The sequence below is a fragment of the Limulus polyphemus genome, unplaced genomic scaffold (assembly GCF_000517525.1).
Source record: "Limulus polyphemus unplaced genomic scaffold, Limulus_polyphemus-2.1.2 Scaffold1377, whole genome shotgun sequence".
Taxonomy (NCBI): Eukaryota; Metazoa; Arthropoda; class Merostomata; order Xiphosura; family Limulidae; genus Limulus; species Limulus polyphemus.
The window spans coordinates 150,827-166,681 of NW_013666987.1; the positions used below are offsets into that span (position 1 = coordinate 150,827).

The 15,855-nt window shown below is 33.6% G+C and overlaps 1 protein-coding gene across 4 annotated transcripts in view; it reads left to right on the forward strand.

Annotated features, from left to right (window-relative positions):
* The window catches only part of LOC106463318, a 136,528-nt gene that overhangs the window by 81,565 nt on the left and 39,108 nt on the right, over positions 1-15,855 (forward strand). For all 4 annotated transcript variants that reach the window (XR_002611465.1, XR_002611466.1, XR_002611464.1 and 1 more), the window contains one exon: positions 2,256-2,421. Coding sequence is in view for 1 of the 4 variants with exons in the window: in XM_022390796.1 (XP_022246504.1) it covers positions 2,256-2,421 (166 nt within the window). In the remaining 3 variants the exon portion in view is untranslated. The remainder of the gene's footprint in view (positions 1-2,255; positions 2,422-15,855) is intronic.

Consider the following 15,855-nt stretch of genomic DNA (forward strand, 5'->3'; position numbering starts at 1 on the left):
GTATACATATATATTATTCATATTTTCGGTGTATAGGACGCAAGCAGATTTTGACATCAAATTTGGATGTAAAAAAGTGCATCTTATACACTGAAAAATACGGTAACTTAATAAGACAGGTGTAAGATTAACTTAGTGTGATTTCTAAAGCTGTTAGCTAACCAGGCAGATTATTATTAATTTTTATGTAATAGCTATTGTAGCACACTTTACTAAATAGATTTAGCATAAGAGTGACGAGACAGCTGTTAAACAATAAAGTAATCTTAGCCAGACAGCTTTGGAAATAAGCTTATATAGTTAGTTATGGAAGCTAACTTATCCAGTCAGATATTGAAGCAAGATTTACCAGAGATATATTAAAGTAAGGTTAATCAGAGAGATGTTTAATTTAAAAAACAAAGATGCAAAACTTGAGTGCTTATGAATATTTGACTGTTGTTTTTCAGGAAAGTTAAAAAACAAGAAGAAATAAATAATCATTTATTCAAAAATGCTTGAGTTTTGTATCCTTTTTTTTAATTCATTGCACCTTCTGTGTGCGATCTTGTATACTAACTCTTTTGGCCCGAAAAGAGAGATGTTGAAGTAAGCGTAACCACAGGAGCATTGAAGTAAGTTTAACCAGAGGGCGTTTTGAAGTAATTTTAACCAGAGATTTTGAAATGTGTTTATCCAGAGGAGTATTAAAGTTAACTTAACTGGAGGAATATTGAAGTAGTTTTGATCTGAGAGATTTTGAAGTTAAGCTTAACCAGAAAGATTTTGAAGTTAAATTAACCAGAAAGATTTTGAAGCTAAATTTAACCAGAAAGATTTTGAAGCTAAGCTTAACCAGAAAGATTTTGAAGTTAAGCTTAATCAGAGAGGTGCTGAATTGAGCTTAACCAGACTATTGTGAATTATTTATAGAAAATAATTTTTTGTTGTAGGTTTTACTATAAACATTTCTAGAAATAGGAATTAAATTTTGTAAGCTTGGTATGATGTAAACTCCAAAAAAATATTTATGGATAGTAATGTAGGTTCTTAAAAATTTTTGAATTTGTCATAAAGTTGTTTTCATATGTATATATATTACTTTGAAATGTCTATGGTTATGTGTAGTAATGTTGAAGGAATTAAACATTCAGGCTTAACTAATGTCCTTATTTTAAGACAATATATTTTTGAACAAACCTATTTTTTACCACAATTCTATATTTTGTGTATTACATGATTATGCCAATATTAAAGAAAATTTCATCCATTTGTTCAGCATTGTGTAATAATGATGTAGAAGATTATATGACCTTTCAATGTCTATGATTATGTGTAGTAATGTTTAAGAAATAACACATTCAGGCTTAACTAATGTACTTATTTTAAGAGAACATTATACCATATTGGCCCAATTACAGATCGATCTCAAATATAAGGCGACCCCCATTTTTAGAAACCATAGGGAAAAAAATGTGTTATAACATCCTTTTTTTAGGAGTGCAAAACACATTTCTTGTAGAATGTGCATTAAGGAGTTCAGTCTTTTGTTTATGCCAACATCTCACATTATCTTCAGTTACACCTAATTTTCCAGCAGTGGTACAGTTGTTCATTTTGTCTGCTTCACGCACCACCATAATTTTAAGATTTGCATCAGAACTCCATTATAATCCTTTGTTAATTTGACACTGTCTTATTCCCTATCTTTCAATGTGGTCACTCATTCTAGCACAAGGGTTGATCGCTAAAATGAGACTCGTGGACAACATTTATTATAAAATTTAAAATGAGCACAGTCAAAGCAATAATGCACCAGCACAGTCAATATTGTAACTGAACAGCCTGAAGGTGGATTAGTTCCAAGAATTACTGATGATCTTGATTGAACATCTGGCACATGGATGCTATCTGGACATTTGGGAATGTGACGAGCTAGAGTAGAGGGGAGTGAGCTGTCGTTGGCTGCAGTAATAAGGCTACTATGAATTTTACAGCCTAATTATTAATCAAAAAACATTGTCTTATAATTAGGCCAATGTGGTATTTATGGACAAAACAATTTTTTACGACAGTTCTATATTTCATATGTTACATGATTATGCCAATATTAAAGAACATTTCAGATCCATTTGTTCAGCATCGTGTTATAATGATGTAGAAGATTATAAAGCCTGTCTTTACGAGAAATGAAAGATGACATTTTGTATAGGATCTTGACATAGTTCAATACATTCTTTAGTAAATCATTACTGTATATATTTTTTTTTGTCCAGGATGCATTCAACAAGCATTGTTCTCACCTCATTAAAAATTCACAACAGAGACTTCAGAACATAGCAAGCTTAGCTGAATTTCGAAAACATCATTCAGCAAAATATGTGATGAATGGTCATATCAGTCACAAACGAAGGAGTCATAGGATCAGCAAGACATTTAAAGGTGATGTGTTTCATTCTGAAATAAAAATTAAGGTTAGGACTGGGAATGAATAGTTTTGTATTTTTACATGGAATTAAGAAAAACTAAATTACATAGGCTTGCAATTTTTTTAATCTGAACACTGCCACATGAGCCAATCCAGCATTTTTTAGTACCAAGCCTAAGATGGTCAACAGAGAGGTAATTCTGGAAATTGGTGCTTAAGGGTTATTTCAATAGACCTTGATGAATGAAACTGAATACAACTTCTAAAATAAAAAAAACAAACTAAATATTAATGAAAATACGATATGATTCAATCTATGTAGATTATACTATGGTGGTACCATACTGAGCATTTTACCATCCTTCTTATATTTACACTTCATTGCAGAAATTGCATTTTTAATTTCATAATCGCTGGGATATCATCTTATAATGCATCGTGCATCTGCTTCAGCATTGCATCTTTGGTCTTTACTGGGCTGTTAATTTCACAAAATATTGAAACTAATCAATCTTTTTGAAGATAATGATATTATTTTGCCAATTTTTTTAAGTTTTGCTGTCAGTGCAGTAATCAGTTGACAAATCTCTGATATGGCTTGTATGCCAAATTGGTTGGGATATATTTAAACAAGTTCTTCCCTCATCCCACCTGGAACCATGGTTTAGCTGAACACTTTCACTATGGGCACCTTTTTTTCTGAGCATGTCATGAGGTTTTAGTGAGTTGCATCCAAAATTTAATTAAACAACTTTCTTATCATGGTATATAAATAAACTTGGCATGATAATGTAGCTAATAATCCAAATTTTAATATTATATAAGTCTTACATTCTTACTTTTATAAGGCAATATCAAAAACAAACCTGAATTTCCCCTAGTATGAGAATTGTGACATTTGCTTTCTAGGTATTCCCCTCTTCTCTAATTTATTTAGCACCCCTTTGAGAAGTATGAAATTTAACATAAGTTATTCATTTTAATGTTGTCATTTCTGAGGCAATGTATGATTTGTGTAGCCTTCAATCTTATTTGGTTACAGAGCCATAAAATAGAAAATTGGACCTCTTTTGCCATGCCCACCTGTCACATCATCTCTTTCAGAAATTGTCAGTAATTATCTCTGATGTTCAATACTACATTATTTATAACAAATAGAAACCCAAGAGACGTCTTATATTACAATGTTTTCTGTACTGAGAATTGTCTATTTCGCTTCCAGTTCAAACCTTTATTCCCATAGGAAACACATCGGTGAGCTTAGATGAATTTTTAAAGGCTCTTGTCATATAGTTAGAAAGCCAGAAAAATTGTGATAGTTATGGGACAATGTCTGCTTTTTGCAAGTTATTATTATTTGTTGCATTATTTAATTAAATAAAAAAATTACTTAGTGCAGTAGTACCATTAGTATAAAAAAAAGTAGGGTTAAGTTTCCTTGACAGCCAACAGCAAATGAAAAGAAGACCCAGGTAAGTATTTATTTCTGTTTTTCATGTGTATTTTTTATTTATTATTATAAAAGTAAGTTTTTAGGTTAGATAATGGTAGATTAAGTAAAATAAAGAATAAAATAATAAAATATTTTCATTAGGTATGCTCATGAGTAGCCTGTACATTATGTAATTTGATAGGGTACTATGAACTGCATATTCACTGAGTGATTTTCAACATATGTTGTGAAAATATTACACATGGTTCAAAGCGCAATAAAACAATAAAATTTAAGTAAAAACAGATGTGTACTGTTACTTGTTTAAAGCAATTTAGGATTAAGAAATGTAGTTTCATGTTACAATTTGAAGTCATTCTATAAAGGAAAAAAGATAATTTAAGTTTATTTTGAATCTTATTTTGGTTGTTACGAGGTAGGTCAAAGTGACCAACCTCATTTAGTGCTAGGGCAGAGAAAATAACATAAAATATAAAGTTTTACTGACAAAAATATGTTTTGTATTTATGTAAGAGGTTTTTAGAGATTTTGCAATTTAAATTTGAGATTTTTCAGATGAAGAAAATTATTTTTAATCTTAACATGACAATCACTTTGTATTCAGAGCAGTTAACACTTTGACTCCATATATTTGTAGAGATTTGTTAGTGAAAGTATTTCATTAAAAATTCAGATTTTTTTTGTCTCCAAATGAATTTTAATGATTACCAAAAGCTTGCAAAATCTTGTGCAGTAAACAAAACATATTAGAAGTTATAGTATGGAAATTTTAAGGTAAATTTCAGGTCACGGTTTCGGCTCAGCCTGTAGCGAGAGAGAGTTAACCACTACACTTAAACCATTTCATGCATGTTTCATTGCTACATCCTTTTACTTTGCATTTCCAAGTTAATTTCTCCATGTTGGCTCTCATGGTCACGTGTCTGGTTCAGTGACATAGACCTCAAAAATAGTGCCAAACATCACCTTTTTGTCTAATGAAAATATCCCAAACATTTCCAGAATTACTCAATTTTTTAGATTACATCAAGATGCCAGGCTGGCTCATGTGGCAGGTGTTAATATATAGTAGTATAAATATATATATTTTTCTTTGTTTATTTGTAGGAAAACAAGTGGCAAATCATAATAGAACAAAACATAAGTATAATGGATAACTTTTCTACAAATGTATAATTTCTGCATAGATTTCTAGAGTGGAGGTGTAGTTGTATCCCCACCTCAAACTCATCTGTGCTGTACAGATGGATTTCATCATAACGAATCTCTGACCACGGAATGGTCATGGTACAGATCCATCATGGTTTTAACCAGGATGACTTTTTTTGAAGTTTTAGTGTAAACACTTCTAAAAATAAGAATTGAATTTTGTAAGCTTGGTATATATATATGTAGTGGCAGAAGAGAACAGTCATGTGAGTTACACAACTAAGACATAAATTGTCATTAGTTATTGGGTGACAGAAAAGAACAGCATATGAGTAATAATACTAAGGTTAATGATGAGCATAAACCTTTTTTCAGGTGGCAGTTGTAGTAATATGATCATAAATGGCATGGTAGATACTTTCTTATGGCTGTATATCATCTACAGAACTAGAGGGCTTTTTCTGTTTGCCTCCTCTCACCATTCCCTTTCTCTAATTTCTCCTATATTAGAATTATATCCTAGAGTTACATGCCTTGGCTGATTCAGTGTACATACATGTAGCTTGCTTTTCGTTTTCTTGCTGATTGAGCTATTATTTTAATTGGCCATTACTTATTGAAAGCATACATATGAGTTTATCCTATTTATCTCTTATTTTGTTATTTCTGAAACAAATACTCACCTCTGTACACAGATAGCTATTTACCTTTTGAAATCTGCCCGAGAGACTTGCATGCCACCAGCATTGTGAAAACTCCCACTTAAATTTGTGTGTTTACGTGAATTTGTGATACTACACGATGACACATTATGTATCAAACCCTCTACCAGTAGAAGTGTGACACCTCCTTTAGCAAATCTTCCCTTCATGTGTGAGAATAGTCATTTTTTTTTTTTTGGCATTATTATGTCAAGATGTGTTCCTATTTGCTGAGACTTGCCAAAGAACTTTGTTCTCAACTTACTTTGATCATGTTTAAACATAATTATTATGAATTAACAGTTTGATGTGAATTCCTCTTCAACTGATGTGAGTGAAAATATCACTCACACATATCAAATTGACAATAATTCTGGAAGTCCTTTAACTGTAGAAGATATGACAGCCGTTGTCCAACGTATGGTGGAGACCATAATGCTACTGGGGTCCTCTACTTCCGTCCCTACTGCACAATTTTCTTCCCCCTACCTTTGATACTGATGCTGAGGAGGACAACTTTCAACAGCTTTTTTCACTTTTCTCTTGAAACCTGTTTCTTTCTTCCTCTTATCTGTGGTCATCGTTGGACTGACATCTGTCTATAGACTCCTCCCAGACTTTTTTCTACCCCAACTATTCCTTCCTACCTGAGAGTTCAGCTGCTCTGGAGTGTGGTCACACATTTTCTCCTATTTCCCTCTATCTCCATTCTTCATGAACAATCTGACCTAGACCGACTTCTATGTCCAGTCCGAGCCATTCATTGTTATTTTTCATGTACTTCCTTCTCTCGGGGTTCCTGTCATCAGTGGGACTCCTCCTCTACTAGAGACCTTTCTCCATCCACCGTTACTGAATGAATCCACCAGCTTACTCGGATGGTTTATTCCTCTTTGGTGGTGGATAGTCATAAACTTTTTCATATATCCTTCCACCAACTAAAACATCTAACTCATTCTCTGGCAGTCCATTTTCTGCCTACTTCTCTCACTAACACTTGCTGGCTTTTAAAAATAGGGTTTTGCAGTCACCCATTACACTTTCTCCAGTAAAAGACCTTTCTGGACAGGAAGACCAGTGGGAATGTGTGCACATTCTCTGAGGCTCCTTTACCTGTATTCTTCCCCTTCTTTAAGTGGTCCATGGAAGACCCTTGCCACTTATTAGCTCCCAGCCACTAGGGTGGTGGAACATGGAGAATCCTCACCTAACTGTTGGGGCTAGAACAAGGGTGAGAAGTGGAGCTGTAGTGTTTCTGGAATGTAGTGCAGTTCACTCAATGTAGCTTTGATACATCACAATCTCTAAATGGACTATGAATACAAATCATTTTACCAATCTCACATGTATGTATATCTCTCTCACAATTCCTGCTCCCATATTTACATGAACCCTTAGATTCTGATGACAGGGTAGATGAAACTAATCCTTATCCAACTATAATGTATCACTCTCACATCTTACTTCCACAGCAGTCAAAGGGTCCATAGAGACTGGAAGGTGAGTTGAGGTTATTAGGTATCCATATGGTGCCCACCTCCTGTAGCTGGCATGTAGTGACTGTTGGTTGAGGAGGTGTGCATGGCTATTTATCACAAGTCCTGGCCAAGCACTTGTTTATTATCCATGTTTTGGTAAGTGTTAAATATATTTCTAAGTGTTGTTATGTTTATTGTTGAATAAATTGTTTTTTGTTGTTGAACCCTGATTGCAGCAGCATATTAATTTTAGACTTTTACATTGGTGCCAGAACTGGGACCTTTTCATAAAACTTGAATTGTGACTTTGGATTTTTTTCTCTCAATTTGATATTGAGTGATTAATTTAGCTATAATTTAAATTCAGTTAAATATAAGTTAACTAGTGTTTGAAAATAACCACGTTTCTATGGAAGTTAGTGAGCCAGATGTGGAAAGCTTGATCATGAAGCAGTCTGTGTCAGTATTGACAGAACAGGTGGAAATGCCTACACACATGGTGACTGATCTACTAGTGAGAAAACATAAGTCTCCCTCCTCTCAACCACAAATGTTGAGAATCCATTCTACCTACAGACCTGAGGAAAATTCATTGATTTACATTATCACGGTCTACCCACCACCCCTGCCCATTGAGAAGTTCGACAATAAGTCGGATTTTAATGTCTTGGAGTTCCTTAAAAGTTTATAAAGACATTTTTATATACACCAAGTACCTGAGAATAATGGGTGGAAACTGTGGCATCTTGTTTGAGGGGAAGGCTTTTGGATCAGAAATGGTTTTCGTACAATGTGGAGAATTTAAAGAAACACTGACTAATTTGTACCCAGCAATATTAGATAATATTGAGTTGGCTAAGAAACTCTTTTTGCAGGAAGTACCACGCTAATGCAGGGGAGTCAGTTGAGACATTTATTTGTAAAACTGTGAAAATTTATAAATTATGCAGCCATGAAGCTACAGAAAGAGAAATCGGGAAGTGTATAGTATCACAATTGCACATTTTTTTACGAGAATACTTGGAATGCCACTTGTTATATCTGTTGTTGATGTGCTCAAATTTACTAAACAATACAAGCATCACTGGAACAATAAACAACAACCTTTTAATAGTGAAGTGGTTAAAACTGAGCATCGTAGTAGACCTGTGCAATGCTATACTTGTAATCAAGTAAGGCACTTATCTATTCATTGTCCCAAGAAAATAAAATATGTAAACAGGGAACAAAGAAATGAAGGGCAGTGATTGGAAAATGAGAGCAGAAATCAGAGGAGGAGGTTTTGAGTCATGTGAAAGTAAAACCCTCCATTAACTATTTAACAACAACTAAAACTGATCTGCCACATCTAACCCTAAAAATTAATGGTGTGATAGTAGCAGGTCGTACAGATACTGGGTCAGATTATTCAGTTCTAAATGAAACGATATGGCAACAAATCAAGGTAAATGATCCAGCACTTCAACCAAAATCTTAGAGTAAAGGTAACGTACAGATTGAATGATGAACTGTCAAAATTTTATTAAATTATTTTTTATTTATGTTATACCAATTAGTATAGCATAAAATCTTAGCTAATAACCCATATTTTAATAGTATGTAAGTTTTAAATCCTTAATTTTATGAGGCAATTTTTAAAAAAGTCCTGAATTTTCCTTAGTGTGACACCGGTGACACATTTTTTCTAGCCATCTCCTCATCTCTATTTTATTCACCACCCCTCCAATCAGTACAAAATTAAATGTAAATTACTCACTATAAAATTTTAATTGCTCAGACAAACCATAATTTTTATAGCCTTCAATTTTGTTTGAGCCATCAAATAGAAAATCAAACCCCTCTTGCCACACCCACATGTCAAATTCTCTCTTTTAGGATTTGTTAATAGTTCTCCCTTATGTTTAATTCTATATTATCTGTAAACAAGAGAAAGCCAAGGTTTTTATTTTTCAAATGATGTATTATATTACATTGTTTTTTGAATGGAGAATTGTTAGTACAAGCTTCATTCCCACGGTAAAGATAACGACTATCTTGGATGAATTTGTAATGGCTCTTGTAGCATAGTTAGAAAGCAAGAAAAATTGTTATTGTTAGAGAAAATTGTCTGCATTTTGCATGTTATTATTCTATGTTCTTTGGGGCATTATTTAATTAAATAAAACTTATTTAGTGCACTTCTACCATTAGTATTAAAAATGTAGGGTTAAGTGTCATCGACAGTCAACAGCAAAAAAAAAAAAGAATACTTGGGTAATTACTTTATTTCCTGTTTATTCTTTATTATTATTATAAAAGCTACTAAAATGTAAAAATAAATATCTCTCTAGGTTAGTTAAGGTTAGATTAGGTAAAATGAATAATAATATAATAAAAATATTTCATGAAGCACGCAAGTGAACAGCTCGTGGGTAACAATTTGATAGCGTAATGTGAGCTCCGCGTTCCCCAAGTGATTTACAACTTATAATGGCATGATTAGTAGTTAGTCATGGTTTAAAGTGCAATAAAATCTAATTATAAATAGATGTATACTGTAACAAGTGTAAAGCTACTTGGGATAAACAAATGTAGTTTCATGTTACAATTAGAAGTCATTCTGGAAAGAAAAAAAGGGTAATTTATATTTAGATTTTTTTCTTAATGGTTACGAGGTCAGTCAGGTTGAACAACCTTGTATAGAGTTGGGGTAGAGAAAATAACAAATTAAATATAAAGTTCTACTGAAAACAAACATTGGAAATGTATTTAGGAGGTTTTAGAGATTACAGAAATGAAATTTGAGATTCTTGAGATGAAGAAAAGTATTTTTAATCTTAACATAAAAAATCACTTGACACGGACTATTCAAAACAAATACTTGATATATTCCCCTACAAATCTTTTATTAGTTCATTTAAAATACTTCACTAAAAAAATATGCCCTTTTGTTTGTGAAAGACTTGTAATGTTTACTGAAAGACTGACAAATTTTGTGAAGATATACATACTATATTAAAAGTTAGTAGTATAAAATCTGTAAAAACTTTAAGTGGGTACAAAGAGGTCATGTGGCCTGTCAAGTCAGTGGATTCTATTTTGAGAGAGTTAAAGAGTAAGGACTGTGAACAACTAAAGCAACTTGTGTTGAAATATGCCACTATTTTAAACAATAAACCTGGTCTCACAGACTTGTCTGAACATAGTATTGTAACCACAAGTGAAAATCTAGTGTTAAGTAAACCTTATTGTTATTCTCCCACTAAATTACAAGTGCTACATGATCAAGAGGATGAAATGCTTCGTGATGGGTTAATTGAACCCTCCACTTTTTCTTGGATGTCTTCAGTAGTTATTGTCAAGAAGATTAATCATTTCAGGTTCTGTGCTGACTACAGAAAGTTAAATCAAATCTCGGAACCTGACCACTATCCATTGCCTCATATAAATGACATTTTGAATGATTTGTCAGGGGCAACCTGTATCAGTACTTTAGAATTATCCAGTGGATAGTGGCAAATATCTGTTAAAATGGAGGATCGATATAAAACTGCCTTCATAACACAATTGTGATACTCCTCTTCGTGGTTTCCAGGAGGCGCCTCTTTTTCAGCCTTACTAGTTTGCTGGAGTCCCTGAAACTTTTAAAGCCCGATTTTATATAGCACGTTTGTAGTTTTCTTTGTTGTCATTGGCTGCTCACCTCTGTTCTACTCCAATGGGTAATTCTGGAGGATCAAACATTCGCATCTCGCAACCCCCATCTTCGACAGCTCATATTTGTTTACAGAATCGGTTCTGTCCATATTCTCGGGGATCTTTGGAAGGTCAGAATGGCACCAGTAGTGTCAGTATCTACCCATTTAGAAGGTCGATCCCATTCATCCTAAATTCTATTCTCCACTTTTTCTGGTGGCCAAGAACACTTCCGAGTCCTCTCTCTATATCAACCTCTTGGAACTTCTTGCAATTCATCAAGCTTCACTTCACTTCCTGCTATTGCATCACTTTATTGGCATGTCATATTCTGGGTGCCCTGAAACTTTTCCCAAATCAGTTATGCCATCCAGACAAAATTCTACCTATGGTGGTCTTTGGATCCTCACGTTTTTCAATGATTGTGTACTTAGTAGGGCATCCCAGACTTGGACGTTTTTCCCACTTATCGTAATACACAATCTCCCTGATTTTTGTCTCCTGCTCTTTAGCCTTTGACAGGGGCAGGAGATGCTCTCACACAGGATTGTAAGGATTGGTACCTATATGCATATCCTCCTATTCATCTCTTCCCATATGTCCTTGCCATAATTCAGACCACTCAGTGTCATGTTCTGTTGGTGGCTCTGTATTGGCCTGCTCAAACATGGTTTCAACTGCTGTGCTGGCTTTTGGTGTTGGTCTACTTCCTTTATCTCAGACACTCCTACATCAGCCCCAATCAGGCATGCATCATCCATCTGTTACCACACTCCATCTTCACGATTATCTTTGTTTGGTCCCTCACCAGAAGGGCCAAACTTTTGCAATATGTGGCTTCTTTAATTTCCCATTCTGTTCATCCTTTCTCCATGACGGTAAATGGTACATGTACCACTGTCAGTCTGTCAGAAGTGATTGTCATCCTTCCTGACCTACAGTTCTTCACATCATGTCCTTTATTGACTTGGCTTTTTGGTTTCCTCTGTTGTGGGCTATCAGGCAGCTTTATCAGCCACATTTTGGCTTACCAAATATGCTCACATTTTCCAGTCACCAGTCTTGTCCTTTTTGTCTTGTTCCTTCTGCAATTCCTGTCCTCTGCACCCAGCTTCACTCCCTGATTGGAACCTCAATGTGGTCCTACATACTCTTACCCCTCCTACATTCAAACCTTTGTCTTCATGTTCATTATGTCACCTTTCTTTGAATTCCCTTTTTGTGCTCATGTTGGCATGTGGGAATCGTTGTTCCGGTGTGTTTGTAATTGATGTCTACTGCATTTTGTTTGATAGTTTTTATGTTCTCCTCTTTTTCCAATCATTCTTTTATGCCAAAAACTGGCTGCTCGAGAGTATAATTCTGTATTCTCACCCATTTCCCTTTTTTCTTTATCCCACTTTTATGACTGTTCTAATCATGACTGCCTCTTTTGCCCTGTCAGGGCTCTTCAGTGGTATAAGACACACACACACTTTCATGGTTCCCATTTCTATTTGTATTTTCCTTGGAATCTTAACTTCTCCTGTGACCTTTCTTCCATTACCCTTATGGGTTGGAATCGCCATTTGATTCGTTTGTTGTATTCTTTCCTTTCTCCTGATGATTATCATCTTTTTTATGTTCTGTTCCATATATATAACCCAATAACACTCGTTGATCAAAGTATAGATTGAACTGGACCTCCCTTGAACTGAGACTTTGAAATTAAACAATTTTTTGAATACTAAGTTTATTTATTATATCTGCTGTTATGTAGCTATATAATGTGAAAAACTGAATAGTGGCCAATGACACTTTTTCTTCACATATCCAGTGTATAGGTTTTTCTCATAGTGACTACAAAGCATGTTCACATCAACAGTATGTTTGTATGTGTATATTTAGTTACGTGAGATTTGACTTTAGTTGAACTAAACATGATTACCTTGAAGTAACTCTCTATTCATCAGTTTACTAGTAGAACTGAACTAAGAAAATTCAAGTGCATTTGATTTCCACAGGTAAGCTTGTTTTCTTTGTGTAGTCGACAGTCTCATTTCATGACTGTTGTTCTCTCACAACATTGGTCAGCCATTCCATTTAGACAATAACTTAGTCAGCAAAGGATATTAAAATTCTTATTCTTTCAACCTATATGTTAAATATTACTGCAATATCCTCTTTGGCAGAATAGACATTACCTACCATAGAGAATAAAGCAACTAAAACAAGGCAGTGTTATTGAATTTCATGAGCTATTTGTTTATGATAAAACAGCATACAGTCTAAATAAAAAAAAATTAAATTCCATTATCACTAAAGCAGATAGAAAACATATGATATGCCTGTGTATCACATCACTCCCATTTGAGTGCTTCTATCCTTCACTATCCTTCTCATCCTGTTGTGTAATCTTTACAGTTTCATTCTCACCAGGATGCTTAGGTCTTCCAGTGTTCATTCCAGCTGGGAAACCAGTTTTCACACTATAGCTGAATGTTTGGTTCTTGCATCTTTCAGTGTACCCTCAAACATTTTCTGTGTGTTTTTCCTTTTCAGTAACTTCATCCTACAACAATAAACTTTCTTAGTCTTTTATTTTGTTCTCTGTTTTCTTATGGGCTATCAAGAAGCTTTGCATCTATAAAGGAACACTATGTAAAGAAAATGTACATAAACTAAGGTATGATCATTACAGGCCCATATGTGTGTGACCTTGTCAAAAGCTGTTGAAGTATTAGAAACTGATAGGCCTGAAATGTGTGATAAGTTAAAATCACAATCTCAAGTTAGGTTTTTTTTCCCATAACATTCCTTTAATTTGTCCATTTTGGATTCAAAATCAGAGGTGTGTTTAAAAATAGTATGCGAGATCTATCTTTTTGTTTCCTACAAATTATTGCTCAAGAAGCCTTTCATTCAACATCTGGATTCATCAGTTAGGCTGGATGATGAGAGAAAGAAGATTCTCTGAAATTCTATTTGTATATGCTATATAATATGTTAAAGGTTACAGTTTAAATGCCAAAAGCTGGCAAAGCATTAGAAACCAATAGGCTTAAAGTTTGTGATAAAAATTATGTAAACTGCAGATTGTTAATAAACATAATAATAATAAATAAACAGCAAAATAGAACAGAGTAACAATAACAGTTCAGTTGGAAAATAAATATGAACCTTCAACTAAAAAAAAAAGTGTTATTACCAGTTATTTTGTTTTTAACGATATTATGTAATTAGACAAACACTTTGGGGAGGAAGGGGGTGAGAATGTAGAATTACATCAGTTTCCTTGGTGTTAGCTTATATTTTATGTTCCATATTTATTCTACTATAACATTTCTTTTTATATCTTGTACACTAAGCATTCAGTACATTTTATAGAAGCAATGCAGCCACTAAACATATACCCCCTATGCTCCATCATAATGGTTTGTTCCAATGTGTGGAAGGAACTGCTACTTATAACATTTTGGTGGTGTGTGTTCCAATACAACAACTTATAATTAATGGGCATTATACACATCAAATGATCGAATTTTACATGTAAGTGACAAATAATTTCTGTTAGCAAGAGAAAAAATAATAAATACTGACATTGATTGCTACCTGATTAACATATGAATATTTATAACCATCTCTGAATTCTTGGCTATTGAACAAACCTTCAAACATAGTCATAGTATATATATGATTATTATTTCTGAATTTATACAGCTCTGTCTTTCAAAATTAATTTGTGCTTCAAATGTCAAAACAATACTGAAAACAAACTCACACATAAGTTGTATTAGTTTTGTTGCTTTTTTTTTATAGCAACAAACATTATTCTTATATTAAGTTAATCAGTCTTCTTGTTCAGAAAAAAACATTAATAATTGAAAGTTAACTAAACTATATAAGAACATGTTCCAAGTCCTGTGCTCTATTTGGAACCGCTGTCTCTTTCAGTCATTGATCATGCTCACATGATGGCCGTGATTTATATGGATTACTGCTTGACATTGGAATTTCCATTATAACTACCTTCTGCAATGGATGGAAAGATCAATCTTCCATCACATATAATGACAGGTTTACACAAATTGTACTTTGTATGTGGTTTTAAGCTTGTAAGACCAAATTTAAGCAGACCAATATCACAAAAACTTCATTTGAATAGCATCAGGGGACTTGACAAGTATGTCAGAAAAAGGGTTTGTGATTTCTTTTTGAGAGTAAGAGAAGAATAAACTGCTAAAATGATAAGTTCAAATCCACCTGACTATAAAGGATTCAATTAGAAATAAAATTCATTGAACTTTATTAACAAAAAGTTATTTATTGCATCAATACACTCGCATTCACTCAAGATTAAGTAAGCATTGAGTTGAATAATTTTTTAAGGTGACAATTTTTTAAAAAACATAATGCAGAATTCAGCCTTTAAATTTACAATCCTTTTGGGAATATAACCTGTATCATTCACATTTCACAAAAACAGTAAAAAAAGCTATTGATTGTGAGGAATGGTTGAAAACTTGTGATTATGGGTTTTAAACCTTCTTCAACTTCAATTTATTATATTATTACTTGTAGCAGGAGATATGACAAGCTTCTTAAAGTTGGCTTGTTGGGTCAGGAAGATCTCTCTTCTAAAATGTCTTCAACTTGTACATGTGGTTATTGCTTCAGATTGGTTTTGTGGGTGATTTCAGAGCGTGTTACTGTTATAAACATTTGCTTATGTTTTTTTAACTCTTCAGTGCATTGAAGGCTGTCTTCTTCAAAATGTTGTGTATTTTGGCTTTACACTTTTGATGTATGAACATTCTTTCTCAGAAAGGCTGTGATGCATTCTTCAGCATTAAACTTTGAAATGGTTTGGAATATGCTATGAACCAGCTATATAGGTGCCTAAATGTCACTCTTTGTACCATGACAGGCTAAAGCAACAATCTTAAGAGTCAAAACCTCTATTGTGCTTCTATGATATAAAACTTTGACCTAGTTAAAGATTGTGGATGTTAA